The sequence below is a fragment of the Capra hircus genome (assembly GCF_001704415.2).
Source record: "Capra hircus breed San Clemente chromosome X unlocalized genomic scaffold, ASM170441v1, whole genome shotgun sequence".
NCBI lineage: Eukaryota > Metazoa > Chordata > Mammalia > Artiodactyla > Bovidae > Capra > Capra hircus.
The window spans coordinates 25147887-25172784 of NW_017189517.1; the positions used below are offsets into that span (position 1 = coordinate 25147887).

The following is a 24898-nucleotide window of genomic DNA, read 5'->3' on the forward strand; positions in this document are numbered from 1 at the left end:
ATTCCACTGTATAAATATACTACATCTTCTTTATCCACTTCTCTGTCAGTGGACATTTAGGTTGTCTCCATGTCTTGGCTACTGTAAATAGTGCTGTTATGAACATGGCAGTGCATGTATCTTTTTGAATTACCGTTTTGTCTGAATTCTGTTTTTGCATCCCAAAAGTTCATTCAGGTTTCTCTGTAAGATGGTGTGGAAAAACCCGAACGACCTTTTTGGCCAATCCAATAGTACTCTCTGGTGGACCTACCTCATCTCCTAGGTCTATAAATATTGATGTGTCCTAGGGTTCAGTGTTTTGTCCTCTTTATCTCCCTCACTTTATGGGCACTCTCTTCCAGTCTTAGAGCTTTAAATCTATTTATATGCTGAGGACTCCCAAATTTCTAATTCTGGCCCAAACCTCTTTAAATTCCAGATTCATGTATACAGGTATGTATTCAGCATCTCTACCTGAATATTTAATAGGCATCTCAAACTTATCATGTTCAAAACTGAAGTCCTCACCTTTTCCCTAAAGCCAGATCTCCCAATCTTCCCCATCTCAGTAAAAGGCTGCAATATTCACTCAGTTGCTGAAGCCAAAAATCTAAGAGTTATCCCTTGAATCCTCAATTACTCCTACAACGTCCAAAAACTAGCAGCCATCAGCAAGTGCTATTATTAATTTCATCTTCAAAATACATCCTACATCAGAATATTTCTTACTACCTTCACTGCAAACCTCCTGGCCTACACTATTCTCATCTTTCCACCCAAACACTACAATGTTTCTTAACTGGTCTACCTGCTTTTACTCTTGTCCAAGTCAAGTCTTCCCTCAACAATACAACGATGCTTTATGACACTCAATCCAATCACATTCCTCTCCTGCTTAAAATTCTCTAATATTTTCCCATCATGCTTAGGATAACATCTCAATTCCATGCCACAGCCTACATGATCTGGTTTTGCCAGCCTCTTCTGCCTCATATCCTCTTGTTCTTTCCCCTTGTATGCTCTCCTCTAACAAGACACACTAAGCTCATTCCAGCCTTAGGACCTTTGCACTTGCTGTTCTTTTGGCCTAGAATGTTCTTTCTTTGATTATCTGACTGGCTTACTCCTTTAAGTCTATCTTCAAATGTCACTTTCTCAGAGAGGCCTTCCCTGGCATTCCATGTAAGATTAGCCTCATATCACTTCCTAGCCTTTCTCCCCAGCCCAACTCCATAACTTTACTACTCACTATGTGAACCCATAGGTAGGGATTTTGTCCTGTTCAGCACCACAACTCTAGCAATTAGAACAGTGCCTGTCACATAATGCCGACAAAGGTCCATCTAGTCAAAGTTATGGTATTTCCAGTAGTTGTGTGAGAATTGGACTGTAAAGAAAGCTGAGCACCGAAGAATTGATGCTTTTGAACTGTGCTGCTGGAGAAGACTCTTGAGTCCCTTGAACTGTAAGGAGATCCAACCAGTCAATCCTAAAGGAAATCAGTCCTGAATATTTATTGGAAGGACTGATGCTGAACCTGAAACTCTAATAATTTGGCCACCTGATGTGAAGAACTGACTCATTGGAAAAGACCCTGATGCTGGGAAATATTGAAGGCAGGAGGAGAAGGGGATGACAGAGGATGAGATGGTTGGATGGCATCACCAACTCAATGGACATGAGTTTGAGCAAGCTCTGGGAGTTGGTGATGGATAGGGAAGCCTGGCATGCTGCAGTCCATGGGGTTGCAAAGAGTCAGACATGACTGAGTGACTGAACTGATCTGAGCTGGCACATAAATAGGCACTCAACACAAGCATGTTTAAAGAATACTGAAATAATGATAAAATACTGATTCTAGAACCAGCTTAGTAAACTTATTCCAACTTTAGGTATTTTCCTGAAAGAGCAAATAATAGCACCAGACTAGTCCCTATGATGAAATCAAGAAAGTAAAAAATTCTCCAAGAATGAGTATCATGTCTTAGAACTTGAAGTACTTTATCCTATAGCAGCATTAAGTAGCAACTCATTTTTCTTCCCAATCCAGGGATCAAACTCACATCTCCCGCACTGGCAGGTGGATTCTTTACTGCTGAGCCACTAGGGAAGTTTTACAGATAGATAATATTATTTCCCATTTATACAGATGAGAAATATAAGGCTGAGAAAGGTTTAATGGCTTGTCCAGAGGGTTTAATAAGTCATTTAATTGGTAATGATCTCCACTTCTAAAACTTAGGAGCTAGCAACTAACGGTTGACAAATTAGGTGTTTTGGGGAGCTGAGTGAATGTAAGTCTTATCAACATTCTAAAAATGTACAAAACAGAGCACTGCCTGAGCAGCACCTTGGAAGACTAACACTTTCCTCACTAGAAAATGGGCACAGTAATACTTGCCACGCCATCCTACCAAAAGCCAGGTATAGCCAAAATGCTGCCAATACACTGGGCAGACATCAAACACACCCACAAAGAATAGCAGCCAGGCTAGCACAAAGTGTCAGGCCTGCCTGATCAGCTGCCTTACCTTTTCAGATACAGCAGAAGGACAATGACTGCGGCTGCAACGATGACCGGAATGATGAGTAATGTGGTTATGTAAAATGTCGGATTGGCCTTCTGACCTGGAAAATGGAAAGCAAACAGAAAGACATGAGAAATAAAACCCTTTGAGAAATAAACTAAGCAATCTTGTTATATTAGACTAACAAGATTACAGCTATTTCTGCCCTCTACACCAACATATTCCCCTAAATTCTTCAATTATCTTATCTATTGTTATGTTACTAGTGCAGGGGGAGGGGAGTCCTGCTCTGGTGCCTAAAATTCCATGGATGAATAAGCACCTTAGGGATTATCTGAAACCAGGATATCTTAATTGGTTTTAGACATTATTTTTTTCTCCTTTATTTTATTTACTATTTATTTTTTTTTAATTTTTATTTTAAGAAGTTATATTTTTAAAATATGTCATCTCATTAATACCAACTACCTTGTTTTATTGGTTACTTAGCATTATTGTTGTCCTTGTTTTAGTTGCTAAGTCATATCCAACAATTCTGCGACCCCATGGACTGCAGCCCACCAGGCTCCTCTGTCCCAAGGAATTCTCCAGGCAAGAATACTGGACTGGGTTGCCATTTCTTCCTCCAGGGGATCTTCCCAATCCAGGGATCAAACTCACATCTCCTGCACTGGCAGGTGGATTCTTTACTGCTGAGCCACTAGGGAAGTTCTAGAGATAGATAATATTATTTCCCATTTATACAGATGAGAAATATAAGGCTGAGAAAGGTTTAATGGCTTGTCCAGAGGGTTTAATAAGCAATGGAGTCAAGCCTAAAACCCAGCACTGTCCAATTCCAAATCCTTTCATTAACTGCCTTGCTAAACCTAACACTTAGAATGGCATATGTCTATTTACATGCTTATCTTTTCCATGAGGGCATGAACATCTAGAAAGGATCATCAGGGCCTAGCATTGTGTTAGGCAGCCTCTAAGATGACTCTAAATGATCCTTGCCTCCTGATATTCACACCCTTGTGTAATTCTCTCCCCTTTAGGGTGGGCTAGACTAAATGTGTCAGAGAAGGCAATGGCACCCCACTCCAGTACTCTTGCCTGGAAAATCCCATGGACGGAGGAGCCTCATAGGCTGCAGTCCATGGGGTCGCTAAGAGTCGAACATGACTGAGCGACTCACTTTCACTTTTCACTTTCATGCACTGGAAAAGGAAATGGCAACCCACTCCAGTGTTCTTGCCTGGAGAATCCCAGGGACGGGGGAGCCTGGCGGGCTGCCATCTATGGGGTCGCACAGAGTCAGACATGACTGAAGCAACTTAGCAGCAGCAGCAGCAGGAGACTAAATGTGTGAACCACAACAGTGATGGAATGTCCCTTCTGAGATGAGGTTATAAAGGGCTGCGGTTCTCATATTTGGTGTTCTCTCATATGCTCTTTCTTGCTTGGACCACTCACTTGGGGAAGCCAGCTGCCATGTCATAAGGTAGCCCTGTGGGGAGGTTCAAATGGCAAGGGACTGAGAGAGACCTCCGTATTGGTTTCCTAGAGCTGCTGTAAAGAAGCACCATACACTGGTAACTCAAAACAATACAAATATATTCTCTCATAGCTCTGGTGGCCAGAAGGCCAAAACCCTAGTTTCTGGTGGCTCTCAAGAAGCTTTGACACTCCTTGGCTTATAGCTGCACCACTCCAATCTCTGCTTTCATCTGCACATGGCCTTCTCTGTTTCTGTGTGTTCTCTCTTCTTCTGTCATTGGATTTAGGACCTGCTCTCAGCCCTTAAGGGCTTCCCTGATGGCTCAGATAGTGAAGAATCTGCTTGCAAGGCAGGAGACCTGGGTTTGATCCCTGGGTCAGGCAGATCCTCTGAAGAAGGGAATGGCAATTCAATCCAGTATTCTTGCCTGGAGAATTCCATGGACTGAGAAGCCTGGCGGGCTACAGTCCATGGGGTCACAAAGAGTCAGACACAACTGAGCAACTAACACTTTCACTTTTCACTCTTCACTTAGCCCTTATGGCCTCCTCTTAACTTGATTACATCTGTAAAAATTCTATTTCCAAATAAGGTCATATTCATAGGTACAAGGAATTGCAACTTGAACATATCTTTTTGGAGCCACAAAATGAAACCTTCTAAAGCCTCCATCCAGCAGCCAGTGTGAAAATGAGGATTTCCAATGACCATATAAGTGATCTTGAAAGTGGATTCTCCAGCCCCAGTCAAGCCTTCAGATGGAACCACATCTGAAGTCAACAGCTTGACTGGAACCTTATGAGAGAACTTGAGTCAGAGGTACCTAGCTAAGTTGTGCCCAGATTCCTGAGCCATGGAAATTGTGAGATAGTGAATATCTGTTTTTTAAGACACTAATTTCTTATGCAATAATATAATGTAGCCTGGCATATAGCTTGTTCAATCTCTCAATTAATAGGGCTTGATTACTTCAATAGCCTGTTTCTCTTATTGTTAGGTAGCTGTTAGGAAGTTCTTAAGTTGGTCCTGTTTTGCCCCATAGAGCCACACACACACACAAAAAGACAGCCTATTCTCTCTTCTACTTGACACTACCTCAAATATTAGAATTCAGCAAACATGACTCCCTAGGCTTACTTCATTAACTGTGCCTCCTTGAATTTTAACATTCTTCAACATCCTGATTACACTTTCAGGGGAAAATTCCAGTCTCCTAATGTACCTCTTACAATGTGGTGCCCAGGATGGGATACTGCACACTTCTGATGTGGCCAGGACATTGCGCCACATGCTGCAGCATTCCCTTATTCTGGATGCTGTACTATCACTGATGCCTATGATTATACATGCCTTTGGGAGACATTTAAGGGTCTGATGTTGAGTCACTTTGAGTTTACCATCTAATAAAACCCTAGCCCCCACCCCACAATACAAGTATCCATAAGGCACATGTCTTTCCAATCCTATACTTGATTCTAGCAATTAATAAGTGAAACTGTTTTTTTTTTCAAACCTGAAATTGTGAAAGTCACTCAGTCATGTCCAATTCTTTGCAACCCCAAGGACTATACAGTCCATGGAATTCTGTAGGCCAGAATACTGGAGTGGGTAGCCTTTCCTTTTTCCAGGGGATCTTCCCAACCCAGGGATCGAACCCAGGTGTCCCACATTGCAGGCAGATTCTTTACCAGCTGAGCCACAAGGGAAGCCCAAGAATACTGGAGTGGGTAACCTATCCCTTTTCCAGTGGATCTTCCCAACCCAGGAATCAAATTAGGGTCTCCTGCATTGTAGGTGGATTCTTTACCAACTGAGCTATCAGGGAATCCCAGATACAGGTTTATTTTGATAAAATGTCATCAAGGTCATTGTCATACTCTTGATTCTGTTACAAGCACATAGGATAGTCCTCTAGCACTGCACAATCTGTAGATTTAATCATGCCTGCCTTCTATAGTTTTGTTCAGGTTGTTTGCAAAGATGGAAACAGGACAGAAGAGAGAATAACATCATTTGGATGGCAAATTTTCAAAGAGCTGCATAATGTAAATTAACTCTGAGTGATTTGATAATAATTAAACAGAAAGTACATTTCAATTGTGAGTGTTCTCTGGCTGATGTCAAGAATGAAGAACAGTCCTTTCCCATAATGTTTTCTGCCTCAATTTAGTTTCCATGCATCAATGGTTTAAATTTTAATGAAATCCCATTCTCTTACCTATACTCATCGCTTGACTCCAATTGCTCCAGAGTTTGTCATCCTCATAGCATAACTTATTGGTTTTGACTCTTATTCTGACTGTGTTCAAAGTATCAGGAAGAACACCGGGAACCATGAAACAAATTGTACCCTTAGATACAAGATAAAAACACAAGGAATATTACTAGTTTATTCTCTTTCTCTGCTTCTGAATCCTAAATATAATTATCTGCCAAGTTCTGTATATGACAAAGACTTTGTATTGCAATGTAAATTGACTGACTTTAACTCCCGAAAAAGAAAATTGGCAATAATCCACAGAACAAAGTAGTTTGTTTTCCTCAAAGCAGTTCAAATTTAGGATATGCCTCATCACCAATTACCATATGAGTTTAAGTCCAAATAGCTCAAGTTGAATTTACTGACCTCTAGGTTTCCTTCAAATTCTGTATTCTGACATTTGGCCTCTTCAACCTCAAAAATATAAAAAAATACATAAATTCAAAAGAAATTAAAGACCACATTTTATATCATTTAACCATTTTAACAAGTTTTCTTTTATACCATTAACAGAAGACCAGGTATAGTGGGAAAAAGGGAGGTTTTTTAAAAAATAAATGGTGCTAGGATTGTCATACTGAGTGAAGTAAGTCAGACAGAGGAAGGAAATATCATAGGATACCCCTTTTGTGTGGAATCCAAAAAGAAATGAGGGGATATACATACACTTATAGCCGATTCACTTTTTGTATGGCAGAAACCAACACAACATTGTAAAGTAATAATACCTCAATCAAAAATAAAATTAAAAAAAGAAATGATACAAATGAATTTATTTATGAAACAGAAACAGACTCACAGACTTAGAGGATGAACTTATGGTTAGCAGGGGGAAGGGTTGGGGGAAGGGATAGTTAGGAAGTTTGGGATGTATGAGTATACAGTGTTATATTTAAGAAGGATAACCAACAAGGACCTACTGCACAGCACAGGGAACTGTGCTTAATGTTATGTGCCAGCCTGGATGGGAGGGGAGTTTGGCTGAGTCATTCTGCTGTGCACCTAAAACTATCACAACATTGTTAATCGGCTATATCCCAATACAGGGCTTCTCAGGTGGCACTAGTGGGATTAGAAGTCCAGATAATAATTGCTCTTTGGGAAAGTAGTGACCAAAAGAGGTCACGATTGAGCTTATGGGGAGCTGGTTTTGTAAGTGACAAATCATTTGTGAAGAATCACTGAGCTGTCCATGACTTCTGCAATTTTTCTATAGTATACTACATAGCAATACATAGTTAAAAAATATTATGCTCCCTTGTTGAGAATATGTGCTCAGACACTCAGTCATGTCTGACTCTTTGCGACCCCATGGGCTGTAGCCAACCAGGCTCCTCTGTCCATGGGATTCTCCAGAAAAGAATACTGGAGTGTGTTGTCATTTCTTTCTCCAGGGGATCTTCCTGACCCAGGGATCGAAACTGTCTCTCCTGCATTGGGAGGCAGATTCTTTACCACTAGCACTACCTGGGAAGCCCAATAATATATCAAAAAGTGACTGAGTTAGGACTTGCCTGGTGGTTCAGTGGTAAAGAATCCGCCTGTCATGCAGGAGACACAGGTTCGATCCCTGGTGCAAGAAGATCCCACATGCTAGGGTACAACTAAGCCCATGAGCCACAACTATTGGGCCTGTGCTCTAGAGCCCGGGGACTGCAACTACTGAGCCTATGTGCCACAGCTATTGAAGCCCGTGTGCCCTAAAGCCCATGCTCTGCAACAAGAGAAGCCACAATAATGAGAAGCCTGCACACCACAAGAAAGAGTAGCCTCTGTTTGCTGCAACTAGAGGAAAGCCCATGCAGCAACAAAGACCCAGCGCAGCCAAAAATAAAAAGTTAAACAAAATTATTGTGAGTTAGAGAAAAGAAAAGAAAATGCAAATTTCTCCTCTACACAATTTAAGTCACTTGCTGTATGATGTAAAGAGAATAACCAGTGCCTAAAATGCAGATATTTCAAAATCAACACATGAAAGTCTCTTGCTTCATTTCAATAGTCTACTTTTGGCAACAGGTCCATGAAAGACATTCAACATCACTAATATACACTATTATATACTAATATCACTAATATACACTACTGTATAAAATATACACTAATCATTAGCAAAATATACATCAAAACCACAATCATCTTACACTGTCGATGACAGAATGGCTGTTGTCAAAAAGATAAGAGATAACAAGTGTTGGAGAGGGTGTAGAGAAAAGGAAACCCTCATGCACTGTTGGTAGGACTATAAACCGTTGCAGTCACTTTGGAACAGTATGGAGGTTTCTCAAAAAATTAAAAATAGAACTATCATATGATTCAGCAATCCCAAGGAAATCAATCCTATCATTTGTGACAACATGGAAGAAACGTCAGGGCACTATGCTAAGTGAAATAAGTTAGACAGAGAAAGACAAATACTATATGATCTCACTTGTATGTGCAATTCAAATAAGTCAAATTTACTGAGGCGCAGTGCAGCATGGTAATTGCCAGAGGCTGGGGAGTGGGGAAAATGGAAAGATGTTTGTCAGGGATACAAATTTTCAGTTATGAATTCTGAGGATTTAATGGGGCTTCTCTGATAGTTCAGTTGGTAAAGAATCTGCCTGCAATGCAGGAGATCCTGGTTCGATTCCTGGGTCAGGAAGATGCCCTGGAGGAGGGATAGGCTACCCACTCCAGTATTCTTTGGCTTTCCTTCTGGCTCAGCTGGTGAAGAGTCCACCTGCAATGCAGGAGACCTGGGTTCAATCCCTGGGTTGGGAAGTTCCCCTGGAAAAGGGAAAGGCTACCAGTCCAGTATTCTGACCTGGAGAATTCCATGGACTATACAGTCCATGGGGTCTCAAAGAGTTGGACATGAATGAGCAACATTCACATGATGATTACAGTTAATAATACTGTACTGTATACCTCAAATTTGCTGAGAGATCTTGTTTTCTCACCACAGAAAAAGCTAAGTCTGTGAGGTGATAAATGTGTTAATTTGATTGTGATAATCATCTCACAATGTATATGATTATTATAACCTTGTATACCTTAAAATAATACTGTACAACCTAAATACATATAATTTTTACTTGCCAATCATACCTCAGTACAGATGGAAAAAATAGTCAACTTCTATCAGAGATATTTAAACATGGGACAAAGACCAGAACACATGCTATGATTTGGGGCATTCAATGTCATTCACTGAATGGTTCCTACCAGCATTTGTGAAGAGTGAAAGGCCAACTGAATGATGATGAGTCATCCTGTCAATACTTCATATAAGGTCAGAGAAAAAGCTACTAGGGTGTTACTGTACCCCATTGCTGGCCATATGGAGTCAGAGGCCTGCTGTGTAAAGTGATGGCTCTGGGCTCTTGTTCAAATGTAAATCTCCTTGTGTAGTTTATCAGCTGCTCAGATACTTCCGTGAGAAAAGGGAAACAAGGACACAGATGACCAAGTGGATAGCTGGCGGGAATGGGCATGCCCAAAGACAAGTCACTCCATGCTTTATGATCCTGTCATAAGCGACCCCTGACTCAGAGCCATGGATGGCACCAGCTCATGCTCCAGCCTACTTCCCCCTCTTAACTAGAACACCAGGCCAAATAGCTCCTCAAAAAGTCTTGCAAGAACCAAGAAAGGGTCTAACCAGCTGAGCTCAAAATCAGTGAGCACACAAAAAGCTGATGACAGGATGGAGCAGCTGGTGAACATCTGCTAAGATAGAGAACATTAAACCCAAGTGTATAAACAGAGTTAATTCCAAATTGACTACAGTTTTGGTTTTGATGGATAAATTCCACAGTATATGTGCTCTCTTCAGTTCAGAAGTTCTTTTTTTTTAAAGGTAACAATCCAATAAGAATTTATTAAGTGACAACTGTACACATGATCTTATACCCAGTGTTCTTGGTTAAAATGTAATACATGGAGACCAACCTCTGAAGTCATACTTACTAGCTGTGTGGCCTGTAGCAAGTTACTTAACCTCTTTGAGCCTTAGTTTCTCACTAAAACATAGGTTAAAAAGGAACCAATTTCATGGATTGCTATGAGCAACTCTATAAGAAGTACATAGAAGACTGTATTTATAATACATCATGAGCAGTAAATGATGGCTATTACTAGCAAGAGGAAGTTTTGAGGTGGTCCCCAGGGGGTTAAGAATTAAAGCTTTGGAGTTAGACTTTTGCTGAAATCTTGGATTCTAACCCTTACTAGGAATAACCTTTGAGACTGAAGTTTTCTCATCTGTAACAGGCCTAGATCCTTGGGGTTATTGTGAGGACTAAATGAGACAACTCAGATAAAGTACTTATTAAAATAGCTGCTGTTGCTGCTGCTGCTGCTGCTAAGCCGCTTCAGTCGTGTCCGACTCTGTGCATCCCCACAGACGGCAGCCCACCAGGCTCCTCCATCCCTGGGATTCTCCAGGCAAGAATACTGGAGTGGATTGCCATTTCCTTCTCCAATTAAAATAGCTAATACACAGCAATTGCTTAATACATATTAGCTGGTTTTAGTAGCCAGAACAGTACAAAGTAAACACCACCTAACTCCTCCCCCTTACAGGAGCTTATATTTTTAGTCAAGATCACGGGTAACTAGCAGGACATCATTTAGTGCCAAGTGAGTAATGCAAGCGGCATGTGTCTCTGGATTTCAGACAGAAGAGAGCAGTCAAGGCTGGAATAGTAATTCACTTAGTTGTAAATTCAAGCCTCACCCCCTCCCCGCTTGGAAGCCCTTTGCTTTTTCCTTTTGTGGCATTATTTGGGGACCCTGGTTTCTGGGATGAAGAATGATTATTCTTCAGCAAACGCTTTCATTTGCAAATGCCCAGAAGAGCTCTGCTCAGCTGTGGACCTGGTCGCTCTCTCCAGAGTTACAGCCTATCAACAGAGGCTTATTTTAGTAAATAAAATACTTCAGTTTTCGAAATTCCCATGATGAGCTAAAACAAGTGAACCAAGGGATCTTCCCACATGTGAGATGCAGGACTCCTGTAAAAGCCCATGGTTTCTAACCTCTCAAACTCAAATGGACACAGGGCCCAGGCAGGTAACACAAGTGAGTGGCACAGTTCCTGTGGTCCTAAGGCGCCACCTTATGGCAACTATACCTTCAGGTACCGCAGTTTTTAATCTGGGCAGAAAATTCAAATGTAATATACAAGCAAACAAAACCCCACTTTGTTTTGTGGTCCAAACAAAAATGTTTGAGGCCTGAGTTTGAGATCTCTGTTCTAAAGCATAACAATGCAACTGGGCCCTGAGGTTATGCCACACCCTGTTAGGCCCAGTGCTCCAATGCGTGCGTATATGCTCAGTTGCTCAGTGGGGTCCAGCTCCTTGCGACCCCATGGACTGTAGCCCGCCAGGCTCCTCTGTCCATGGAATTCCCCAGGCAAGATTATTGGAGTGGGTTGCCATTTCCTACTCCACAGGGACCTCTAATCTGCGTGTTTTATATTAGATTCCAAAGAGCATATATGTACATGATGCAAAAAATACTAACTACTCAGTATTGACGACTCTAGTTGCTACAAACGCCAAAAAAACTGAACGGCCATACCGGAGCCTCTAAGTAGCTACATAATCTGATCTCGGCTCTAGGCTCAGACACCTCTTCCTACTATGTTTCGGTCATGCCAGTCTCCTGCCAAGCTCATTCCTGCCTAAGTCTTTGATCATGCTGTCCCCTCCACCTCCAGATCATCAAATGGCTAGCTCCCGCTCACTGTTCTGGTCTCATCTCAAATCTCATCACTGTGGATCCCTACCCTACCTAATATTCCCTCAGGCCTTGCCATCACCCCACTTAAATTTCTGGATAGCATTCATTCTCTAAAATTAGTTTGCTCATTTATGCACTTATTTTCTAGTAGGTAAGCTTCATCGGCAAAAATTTTTTTTTAATCAGGTGTTACATACACATAAAATAGTGCCTGGTAGTACATGATAGACATGTAATAAAAAAACTCTTCAGCAAATGAATTAATGAATGCCTGAACTCTTGGAGGCAATACTACCATAAACTGTCAAACCTTTGACCACACGCTGCTTCAGAGAAACCATCATCAGGTGACAAATCTATGAGCTACTTTTCATTGATATTTCAACTTATTACACTGTAAGAAATGCAAGAAAAATTTCTAAATAACAACTACTATCTAAAAAAAAACTTACATAGAAAATATCATGTGTCTCAGCGTGGCTGTTATTGACTTCTACTTCATAAGACAAGCATTTGCTTTGAAAATTCTGTGGATTTGTCCACTGCACATATAAGTCACCATTTTGGAAGGAGAGATTTTTAATATGTGGAGGATCAGGTTTCACTGAAAGACAGAAACAGAAGAATACAAATTAATTTCCAGAGTTAATTTTGATGAGATACACATATGGGCTTTCCGAATAGCTCAGCTAGTCAAGAATCCGCCTGCAATGCAGGACAGCCCGGTTCGATTTCTGGGTCAGGAAGTTCCCCTGGAGAAGGGATAGGCTACCCACTCCAGTATTCTTAGGCTTCCCTGTGGTGCAGATGGTAAAGAATCCACCTGCAATGTGGGTGACCTGGGTTCAATCTCTGGGTTGGGAAAATCCCCTGGAGGAGGGCATGGCAACCCACTCCAGTATTCTTGCCTGAAGAATACCATGCACAGAGGAGCCTGGCAGGCTACAGACCATGGGGTCACACAGAACTGGACAGGACTGAGTGACTAAACACAGCACAGCACTTATGCGTAGAGACAATGAAGGTCATAAAGGTAAATCAAAATAGGTCTGATGCTTTTAATGGCCTTACATGATCAGACATACAGTTCTAGAATTTCTGATTAATCACAATTAATGTAGGAAGCTTATGTTTTTTTCTTTTTCTTTTTTTTTTTCTTGTTTTTGGCCACACCACACAGTATGCAGGATCTTATTTCCCCGATCAGGGATTGAACCTGGGTCCTCTGCAATGGAAGCTCAGAGTCCTGATCATTGGACCAGAAGGGAAGTCCCCTGTAGGAAGCTTAAACTGACTAGTAAAATAGATCTAAGGAACATCTTTCGGGCTGGCAGATGATGTGGATTCTGACCTGCATCTGGTTAGGGCATGGCTGGGGTATAATCCAGACATCTAGCTACAACAAGGGGGTGGGGTAAAGAAGTGCTTGGGTCCAGATGTGACTCTTCCTGATGGTACTGAGGGGCATCAGGTACAAGGGGTTCCCCCAGCCAGCACTCATTTATGCCAATCAAAGACCACAATGAAAACATCAGCATAGTTTTATCATAGATTACAACAGGGATGAAGGGCTTCTCATGTGGTGCAGTGGTAAAGAACCCACCTGCCAATGCAGGAGATGTAGGAGATGTGGGTTCAATCCCTGGGCTGGGAAGATCCCCTGGAGGAGGGCATGGCAACCCACTCAAGTATTCTTGCCTAGAAAATCCCATGGACAGAGGAGCTTGGCAGGCTATAGTCCATAGGGTCACAAAGAGTCGGACACAACTGAGCTACTAAACAACAGGGATGAACTTTGAGGACATGATACTAATGAAATAAGTCCATTACAGAAGGACCAATACTGTATGATTCCACTTATAAGAGGTATCTAAAGGAGTCCAAGTCATAGAAACAGAAAGTAGGAAGATGGTTACCAGGGGCCGGGGGAGGGGGTAGGGGTAGGGGAGGGAGAATTAGTATTTCATGGGCATGAAGTCTCAGTTTTATAAAATGAGAGAGTTCTAGAGATCTACTGCACAATACTGTGAATATATTTAACACTACTGAACTGTACACTTGAAAATGGTTAAGATGGCATATTTAATGTTATATAATCATAATTTAAAAGAAAGTAAAAAAAGAAATTAGCCTGGTCAATTTAGTTTTTGAGGAGTCAACTATGCTTAAGACCAAGCAACAAAAGAGAGTGGACAATTAATAGAAAACAACTTCACAACATCCTCTTCTGGCTAACAAGAATCTCCCACTCATCTCTTATATCACCACTCATCTCTAGGTAGAAGAGCAGCAAAATGAGCTTTAAAAGGTCCATCGAGGACAAGCTTCCAAGCAAGGGGGAGGAGAGAGAAGGGCTTTGCTTCAAATGATTCCATTTGGCAAGTTGCCTCAACCTCACTCCCCTGGCCTACAAACTAAGCTGCCTTGGGTGCACTATTAGAGTTGACTTCCACGACTGTCTGAAAGGGCAGTAAATAGTGTTCTGCTCACAGACTTGGGAACCTTTGTCAATTCATGATTATTTGCTTGTAAATTTTCTGTGTACCACTTTAGCTAGAATCAGAGCTCCCTGTTGTGATGCTATAGCAAATAAGTAAATATAATGTGGCTTCCCTGGTGACTCAGGAGGTAAAGAATCTGCCTGCAATGCAGGAGATCTGGGTTCGATTCCTGGGTTGGGAAGATCCCCTGGTGGAGGGCATGGCAACCCACTCCAGTATTCTTGCCTGCAGAATCCCCATGGACAGAGGAGCCTGGCGGGCTATGGTCCTTGGGGTTGAAAAGAGTCAGACACGACTGAGTGACTAAGCACATATGACTCTGCTTTAGAGATATACAAAATGCTTTTACACATGTCACATCATTTGGACCTTACAACAATCCTCTGAGTTCAAGAGGGACTATGTACCCCCTTTTATAGATGAAGAGGAAATTAGAGTGTATATGCCATATCCAAAGTGACCTTAAGCAGGTATTTTGTTTTCAAGTTGAGGGCTCTTTGTAATGGGCTGAAACTCAGCTGCACTGTTTGTTCTCATTGATCCGTGCCTGGGTTACTCAAAATGTTAGACAGTTTGAATATCACTCCTGATCACTCCATCTCCAGTCTAAGCTTTTTGTTGTTGTTGTTAGACAAAGAGACAGATTATTCAGGAACTATATTAAATCACATTTATTCTGCAGCATCATCCTCTGGAGTGTAAGTAAAAGAAAATAGATCTTAAGAGTCAGAGAGGGACATCCCTGGTGCTCCAGTGGTTAAGACTCTGTGCTCCCAATGCAGGGGGCCTGGGTTTGATCCCTGGTCAGGGAACTAGATCCCACATGCTGTAACTAAAGATCCTGTCTGCCACAATGAACATCAAAGATTCCGAATGCCTCAACAAAGACCCAGTGAAGTCAAATAAATAACTAAACATTTAAAACTGCTAAAAAAAGTCAGAGAGCCTGAGTTCCAATCTCAATTCTACAACTAACTGCTTGCTCTAAGGCTCAGCATATGCATAAGTAAACATGGATAAAGCATGTGGCGTATGTGCACAATAAATATGAGAATTTGAAAGCTTGCTACTTTAACAAGGAACAAAGAAAAATATATATAAATATAGTCCCTTTTTTCTGGGAAGATCTTCAAACCAAAATCATAATTTTTTTTTTTATCATTCATATTGATGACATAACACTTTCATCCACACTGTCATGGAGTACTTCTAAAACTTACCATGAGAAGTTAAAGGCACTATATTGAAGGATGGTCTGATTTTTCCTGCATTATCCTTAACCATTACTTGGACGCTGTGCTGTTCAAAACTGGAATCCTTCACCTTAGTCAGATTAAAGGAACAAGCAATGTGCTGGCCTTCTCTGTAGATGTTTTCACACTGAAGAATTTTTCCCAGGCTGTTGTGCCTGCAAATGAGATAACCTTCTGCATTATTTTTAAACCACATATGCAAGAAACAAATACAGATGTCTGTTTGTTTTTAAATGATTAAAGATATCCATGAAAAGCCATATTTGCAATCTGGCAGGGTAGCTTTTTTTTTAAGCCCTATTTTATAACATGGCTCCATTTCACACTTGAGGAAGAAATGAATGTTCCTTTTTCATGAATATGGTATTTTCAATAGCTATGGAAACCATAGGAGTCTTGACTCTTTTTCCTCTTCTGTATGGGAAATGGTACGAGGCCAGGATGAGAAATTTTATGCTTCCTGAAAATGCCATATCTGCTCAATTCCAAATTTCCCTAGTCCCTCTGTCTGCTCCTTCCTTGTTCTCTTGGCTTGTTCCTTTCCTTTCTTCTATTCTCACAGAATTCACATCCAGTCTTCATCCCTCTGTGAATTCCTCTCTATTTCTTACTCCCTCATCCACTCACCCATTTATCACTTCCACTCCTCAACTAGAATTTCTGCACTGAGGATTCCTAATCCTGACCTACTGCCTTGGAGCCAGTCCCAGATTTCTAACTGCTCTACTTTAGAGTTCCACTCTTGCCTCAAATTCAACAGCCAAGACAGATGCCCCCTCTTCCTGGACAAACTGCCTTTTCTTCTAACTATCCCAATTGCCATCAGCCAGAGCTCATTTTCTCTGGGCTCCTTGATTAGATCAGAGCCTCTGAAATCATCTCTCCCCCCATTTTTATATCCTATCACCAAATCCTATCACCTTCTTTCTTTGCAAACCCTCTGGGATTCTCTATGATATTCCTCTCACCCTATTTCATGCCCTAATCACTTGAGGCTTCATGTCTTCTCCAGATTGACCTCTCTGACGTTATTAGTGTCCTTTAACCACAATCCTTACTTATCAGGGGGCAGACAGAATGAAAACCACAATCACAGAAAACTAACCAAACTGATCACATGGATCACAGCCTTGTCTAACTCAGTGAAACTATGAGCCATGCCGTGTAGGGCCACCCAAGACGGACAGATCATGGTGGAGAGTTCTGACAAAATGTGGTCCACTGGCGAAGGGAATGGCAAACCACTTCAGTATTCTTGCCTTGAGAACCCCATGAAAAGTATGAAAAGGCAAAAAGATATGATACTGAAAGATGAATTTCCCAGGTCGGTAGATGCCCAATATGGCAAAGAGTGGAGAAATAGCTTCAGAAATAATGAAGACATGGAGCCAAAGCGAAAACAAAGCCCAGTTGTGGATGTGACAGGTGAAAGAAGTAAAGTTCAATGCTGTAAAGAACAACATTGCATAGGAACCTGGAATGTTAGATCCATGAATCAAGGTAAATTGGAAGTAGTCAAACAACAAGAGTAAACATCAACATACTAGGAATCAGTGAACTAAAATGGACCCAAATAGGCAAATTTAATTCAGATGACCATTATATCTACTATTGTGGGCAAGAATCCTTTAGAAGAAATGGAGTAGCCCTCATAGTCAACTAAAGATTCTGAAAGGCAGTACTTAGATGCAATCCCCAAAAAGCAAAATGATTTCTGTTCATTTCCAAGGCAAACCACTCAATATCACAGTAATCCAAGTCTATACCCCAACCACTAATGACAAAGAAGCTGATGTTGAATGGTTCTATGATGACCTACAAGACCTTCTAGAACTAACACCCAAAAAAGATGTCCTTTTCATCATAGCAGACTGGAATACAAAAGTAGGAAGATAAGAGATACCTGGAGTAACAGGCAAGTTTGGCCTTGGACTACAAAATGAAGCAAGGCAAAGGTTAACAGAGTTTTGTCAACAGAATCCACTGGTCATAGCAAACACTGTCTTCCAACAACACAAGAGACGATTCTGCACATGGACATCACCTTATGGTCCCTACCAAAATCAGACATTATATTCTTTGCAGCCAAAGATGGAGAAGCTCTATACAGTCAGTAGAAACAAGACCGGGAGCTGACTGTGGCTCAGATCATGACTCCTTATTGCAAAATTAAGACTTAAATTGAAGAAAGTAGGGAAAAACCACTAGACCATTCAGGTATGAGCTAAATCAAATCACTTACAATTATACAGCAGAAGTGACAAATAGATTCAAGGGATTAGATCTGATAGACAGAGGGCCAGAAGAACTATGGGCAGAGGTTCATGACATTGTACAGGAGGCAGTGATCAAGAATATCCTGAAGAAAATAAAAGGCAAAATGGCTGTCTGAGGAAGCCGTACAAATAGCTGAGAAAAGAAGAGAAGCTAAAGGCAAAGGAGAAGAGGAAAGATATACCCATTTGAATGAAGAGTTCCAAAGAATAGCAAGGAGAGATAAGAAAGCCTTCTTCAGTGATCAATGCCAAGAAATAGAGGAAAACAATAGAATGGGGAAGACTAGAGATCTCTTCAAGAAAATGAGAGATACCAAGGGAACATTTCATGCAAAGATGGTCACAATAAAGGGCAAAAATGATATGGACCTAACAGAAGCAGAAGATATTAAGAAGAGGTGGCAAGAATACACAGAAGAACTGTACAAAAATGATCTTCATGACCCAGATAACCACAATGGTGTGATCATTCACCTAGAGCCAGACATCCTAGAATGTGAAGTCAAGTGGGCCTTAGAAAACATCACTATGAACAGAGCTAGTGGAGGTGATGGAATTCCAGTTGAGCTATTTCAAATCCTAAATGATAATGCTGTGAAAGTGCTGCACTCAATATGCCAGCAAATTTGGAAAACACAGCAGTGGTCACAGGACTGTAAAAGGTCCATTTTCATTCCAATCTCCAAAAAAGGCAATGCCCAAGAATGTTCAAACTACTGCACAATTGCACTCATTTCACACGCTAGCAAAGTAATGTTCAAAATTACTCAAGCCAGGCTTCAACAGAACATGAATCAAGAACTTCCAGATGTTCAAGCTGGATTTAGAAAAGGCAGAGGAACCAGAGATCAAATTGCAAACATCCCTTGGATCACTGAAAAAGCAAGAGAGTTCCAGAAAAATCTACTTCTGGAACTATGCCAAAGCCTTTGACTGTGTGGATCAAAACAAACCCTGAAAAATTCTTAAAGAGATGGGAATACCAGACCACCTGACTTGCCTCCTAAGAAATCTGTATGCAGGTCAAGAAGCAATGTTAGAACCAGACATGGAACAATGGACTGGTTCCAAATTGGAAAAGAAACACCTCAAGGCTGTATATTGTCAGCCTGTTTATTTAACTTATATGCAGAGTACATCATGTGAAATGGTGGGCTAGATGAAGCATAAGCTGGAGTCAAGATTGCTGGGAGAAATATCAATAACCTCAGATATGCAAATGACACCATCCTTATGGCAGAAAGTGAAGAGGAACTAAAGAGCCTCTTGATGAAAGTGAAAGAGGAGACTGAAAAAGCTAGCTTAAAACTCAACATTCAAAATACAAAGATCATGCCATCTGGTCCCATCACTTCATGGCAAACAGATGGGGAAACAGTGGAAACAGTGAGAGACTTCTTGGGCTCCAAAATCACTGCAGATGGTGACTGCAGCCATGCAATTAAAATACGCTTGCTCCTTGGAAGAAAAGCTATGACCAACCTATACAGCATATTAAAAAGCAGACACATTACTTTGCCAACAAAGGTCCATCTAGTTAAAGCTATGGTTTTTCCAGTAGTCACGTATGGATGTGAGAGTTGGACCCTAAGGAAAGCTGAACACCAAAGAATTGAAGCTTTTGAACTGTGGTGTTGGAGAAGACTCTTGAAAGTCCATTGGACTGCAAGGAGATCAAACCAGTCTATCCTAAAGGAAATCAATCATGAATATTCATTGAAAGGACTGATGCTGATGCTGAAGCTGAAGCTCCAATACTTTGGCCGCCTGAAGTGAAGAACTGATTCACTGGAAAAGACCCTGATGCTGGGAAAGATTGAAGGCAGGAGGAAAAGAAGATGATAGAGGATGAGATGGTTGGATGGCATCACCAACTTGATGGACATGAGTTTGAGCAAACTCTGGGAGATGGTGAAGGACAGGGAAGCCTGATGTGCTAGATTCCATGGGGTTGCATAGAGCTGGACACAACTGAGTGGCTGAACTGAACTGAACCACTGCCAGATCAATGTTCCATAGCATGAGGTCTTTCTAAGTGTCTTACTCTACTGTGTGGCTCTAAATGCTGATATCTTCTTTCTCATTTCCAAAAACCTCTACATAGACCTTTCCCCAGTGATCATCTAGCACAGTACAGGCAGACAGAATGTGCTCATTACACTTTTTGTCTAGGTTATCAAAGGATTCTCTTTTATAGTAACTAGGAGAATACACAGAGTCAAGCCTTACATCATCAGTCACAAGGGAGATGTGCAAACGTTCCGCAGAAAAGGAAGACAATTTAGAAAATGAACTAAGAGGAAAGAGTCCCAAACCCTTGATTTGTTTACTTTAGAATCATCTGTGGTCATTTGAAAAATGCAGGTCACTCAACCCCTCTCCCAGAGAATCCTACTTAGAAGGTTTTGCCCAGGGACTAAGATAAGCATTTTGACAGCAATTCTCCAGGGGACTGTGCTACAAATCCAGTCTTATAAAAAGCAGATCTTTCCCATAAATACAGTCAATTGATCTTTGACAAAGGAGCAAAGGCAATACATTGGAGCCCAAATAGTCTCTTCAACAAATGGTGCTGGAACAACTGTATATCCACATGTAAAAAAAAAAAATCTAGTCACAGACCTTATATTCTTCACAAAGCTAAACTCACAATGGATCACAGACCTAAATGTAAAGTGCAAAACTATAAACCTCCTAGGAGATAACATAGGAGAAAACCTAGACAATCTTGGGTATGGTGATGACTTTTTAGATATAACATCCAAGGCATGATCTTTAAAAGAAATAATTGATAAGCTGAATTTCATTAAAATTAAATACTTCTGCAAAAGATAATATCAAGAGAATAAGAAAAGAAGCCAAACACTGGAGGGGCGGGAGAGCAAATGTATGCAAAAGACACATGTGATAAAGGGCTGTTAGTCAAAAATACAAAGAACTCATAAAACTGAACAATAAAGCAAAATACTCAACTAAAAACTGAGCCAAAGATCTTCACAGACACTCCACCAAAGACATACAGATGACAAATAAGCACATATCATCAGAGAAATGCAAATGAAAGCAATAAGATACCACTACACACCGGTCAGAATGCCCATAATCCAGATATCGGCAGTATCAAATGCTGATGAGGATGTGGAGCAACAGGAACTCTTGCTCATTGCTGGTGGGAATACAGAATGGTACAGCCACTTTGGAAGACAGTTTCTTACAAAACCAAACATGTTCCTACCATATGATTAGCAATTGTGCTCTCTGGTATTTATCAAAAGAAATTGAGACCTTATATCTACACAAAAACCAGCATACAAAAGTTTAAAGCAGCTTTATTCATCACTGCCAAAGCTTGGAAGCAATCAAGATGTCCTTTAGTCACTAAATGGATACATAAGCTGTGATACATCCAGACAGTGAAATGTTATTCAGCACCAAAAAGAAATGAACTATCAAGCCATGAAAAGATATGGAGGACTGTTACATGTGTATTATTAAGTGAAAGAAGTCCATCTGAAAATGCTACATACTGTCTGATTCCAACCAGATGAAATCCTGGAAAAGACAAAACTAGGAGAATAAACAAATCAATGGTTGCCAGGGGTTGGGGTAGGGGAGAGATGAATTAGTGGAACACAGAGAATTTTTAGGGCAATGAAAGTACTCTGTATGATAATTCTAACAATGGATATATGTCATACATTTGTCCAAACCCATAAAATGTAGAAGACCAAGAGTGTGCCCTAATATAGACTATACAGAATTCCGGTGGTGATGATATATATCAATGTAGCTTCATCAGTTGTAACAAATGTACTGTTGGTGAGGGGTGTTGATAATGGTGGAAGCTATTAATTGTAGGGGCAGTGGGTATACGGAAAATCTCTGTACCTTCCTCTCAATTTTGTTGTAAACCTAGAACTGCTTTAAATAATGTCTTTTTTAAAAAACAAAAACAAAAAAAAATTTTTAATTCAGATCTAATGTATTTACTTCTTCAAAGGCTGTTCAAAGAAATGCTTCAATATAGAAAGTGACCTTGTCCTTTAAGAGATAGTATATAAATTTTTTCTCCTAGTTGTTGGCCCCTGTGGTTCATGAATGAAGACAGTTTTTTTAAAACTAAGTTACAGCCATGACTAGTTTTTAGATCAGACAGGCCTGAAATGTTTTGCACCCATACAGAAATAGAAACTGAAGAAACTTACAACATTATTGTTACATAACTAAAGAGAACTATGTAGAAAGTTAATTTTTTTCAATAATGAAAGGAACTCCTCTAATGAGTAACCTTTGAGATTCCTTTTTCATTGTACCCTGAGTATTTCACATATTCTCATGGAATCCAGATAAAAAATTTGTAAAAAAATCTTTTGTTGTACTTTAGAAAAAATAACAAAAGGGAAAATACTGATTTTGAAGAGAAAATTTTTGAAATCTTGTGAAAGATTAGATGATAACCTAAGATAGGAGGCATTTGAGTGCTTCCTGTTAAAAACCACGCACTGAAATCCACAAAATCACGCTGCGGGACAGAAGGAGGAAATGGACAAATTAAAGACTACTTCCTGCACTCTAAAGATGATTAGTTTGTTAAGAAATTCCCTAAAATTCATTGGCTTGGCTAGTCTGTAGCTATTAAGGTCAGGCTCCCTTCAATGCCAGACTATCCCTGAAGGACTGGAAGTCATCACCCTGGGGCTTCAAAATGACTCCACGTTTTTCTGACTGGAGATTAGGGAAACAGTCTCTGGCAGTTTGTTTGACGTGATTTTAAACTGGTGCTTAAACCAATTCTGACTGTTTGATAATGAATGAGCCATTATCTTTCTTCTGTGGTTTTGATTGGAAAGGATCTCTCTAGGGGACAGCGGGGAGGAAGAGGTGTGGGCTAGGTGCCAATTCTGTGAGGTGGTGGAAGAGGTCAGCTCTGTGTACTGGCTGCATCCTCAAGGGAGTGGGGATGAATAATTTAAAAACCATATAGCTAGCACGTATTACATGCTATATGGGCTTCCCTGGTGGCTCAGATGGTAAAGCGTCTGCCTGCAGTGCGGGAGACCGGGGTTGGATCCCTGGGTTCGGAAGATCCCCTGGAGAAGGAAATGGTAACCCACTCCAGTATTCTTGCCTGGAAAATTCCATGGACTGAGGAGCCTGGTGGGCTACAGTTCATGGGGTTGCAAAGAGTCGGACACGACTGAGTGACTTCACTTTCACTTTCATTGCATGCTTACTCTACAGATGTTAGCAATTAGGCCAACTCCAAATACTCTTCATATAACAGCCCTCAAAACATCCTTAAGAGGCAGCACTATTGTTACTACCCCCATTTTACAGATTACAAAACGGAGGCTGAGAGATTTGCCCCAAATCACACTGCTAGTAAGAAAGAGAGTCAGGATTTGAACCCAAGCAGTATGGCTCCAGAAAAGAGAATAAGGTGGTAAGGGCAAAAGATACAGAATTTATACCAGCCTGCCCAATAAAATTTTCTGGGATTATGGAAATTTGTGCTGTCTGGTACAGGAGCCACTAGCCATATGTGAAATTGGCTAGTAAAGCTGAGCAACTTAAGTTTTAATTTGATTTAATTTTAATTAATTTAAATTAAAATGTAAACACAGTCATGTGTGACTAATGGCTCTTGTATCGGACAGTACAGGTCTATGTTATAGGAAGAGTCCATGCTGATGACCAACTCTGGGAATGTGTATGACAAGAAGTGGTGTCCCTGCTGCATTCCCCCCACCACTGGGTGTCAGCGAACCCCCACTACCTTGGGATGGATGCCATCCCATGGCTGTAGCTTATCCCTGCACCACAGCATGAACTAAGGGCTGAAAGCCAGCCAACCAGCCCAAGCACCGTCTGCGGTCAGCTTTGGTAAGATGCTGCATCAGCCCTGAAGTTGAACACTTCAGTCCAGAGGAAGAAGAATGCCTTCTTATTTGGTTGGGCCAGTTTTTGATAATTTATTCATCCAGAGGGGATGCTGGTTTTGTAATCTGCACTAAGATTCATTTTGTGCTGGTATATGCCCCAAGGTGGGGCTTTCCAGGTGGCTCAATGGTAAAGAATCCACCTACCAATGGAGGAAATGCAGGTTTGATCCTTGGCTCAGGAAGATCCCCTGGAGGAGGAAATGGCAACCTACTCCAGTATTCTTGCCTGGAAAATTCCATGTACAGAGGAGCCTGGCAGGCTACAGTCAGTGGGGCCACAGGGAGTCAAACACAACTGATTGAGCACGACACACTACTATATATAAAACAGATAACTAATGAGGACTCGCAGGAGATGTGGGTTTGATTTCTGGGTCTGGAAGTTCTCCTGGAGGAGGAAATAGCAACCCATTCCAGTATTCTTGCCTAGGATAACCCCATGGGCAGAGAAGCCTGGTGGGCTACAGTCCATGGGGTTGCAAAAGAGTCAGACACAACTGAGCGACTAAATAACAACACATGCTCCAAGGCACTTCCCTAAATTTGTCTAATAAGAACTCCAAGGGCTAGGCTATCTTCTCTCTCAGAGCTACCCTAATTTCTATATTTGGGTTACTTTCCTACACAGTCTGCCATGGACTGAGATAAAGTTTTAAGACTTCTTCCCTTCCTTTCCCTGCCCCAGCTAAAGACAGACTCTTTGAAGGTTTTCCGTGTGATTTTACCAATAATAACTCTAGGAAAATCAAGAGGAATTAATAGCATAATAAACTCAGGGATCCTAAGCCTATAGTAACGGCTCTCTCCAGACTTCACCAAAACATCACCAGGGCCAGGCTGCTTCTTTTAAGGCTTAGTTCTTGGGGAGGCAGATCTACTCCATCCTTCTCTCTTTTTATTCCTGAATTATAATGCTCCTGTGGAGAAGGCAATGGCACTCCAC

The 24898-nt window shown here is 41.0% G+C and overlaps 1 protein-coding gene across 1 annotated transcript in view; it reads right to left on the reverse strand.

Annotated features, from left to right (window-relative positions):
- The window catches only part of IL13RA1 (interleukin 13 receptor subunit alpha 1), a 76025-nt gene that overhangs the window by 34404 nt on the left and 16723 nt on the right, over positions 1–24898 (reverse strand). Inside the window, exons 5-9 of the mRNA XM_018044222.1 lie at positions 15705–15892; positions 12436–12587; positions 6620–6667; positions 6212–6344; positions 2514–2610 (exon numbers count right to left, since the gene is read on the reverse strand). Of these exons, the coding sequence (XP_017899711.1) occupies positions 2514–2610; positions 6212–6344; positions 6620–6667; positions 12436–12587; positions 15705–15892 (618 nt within the window). The remainder of the gene's footprint in view (positions 1–2513; positions 2611–6211; positions 6345–6619; positions 6668–12435; positions 12588–15704; positions 15893–24898) is intronic.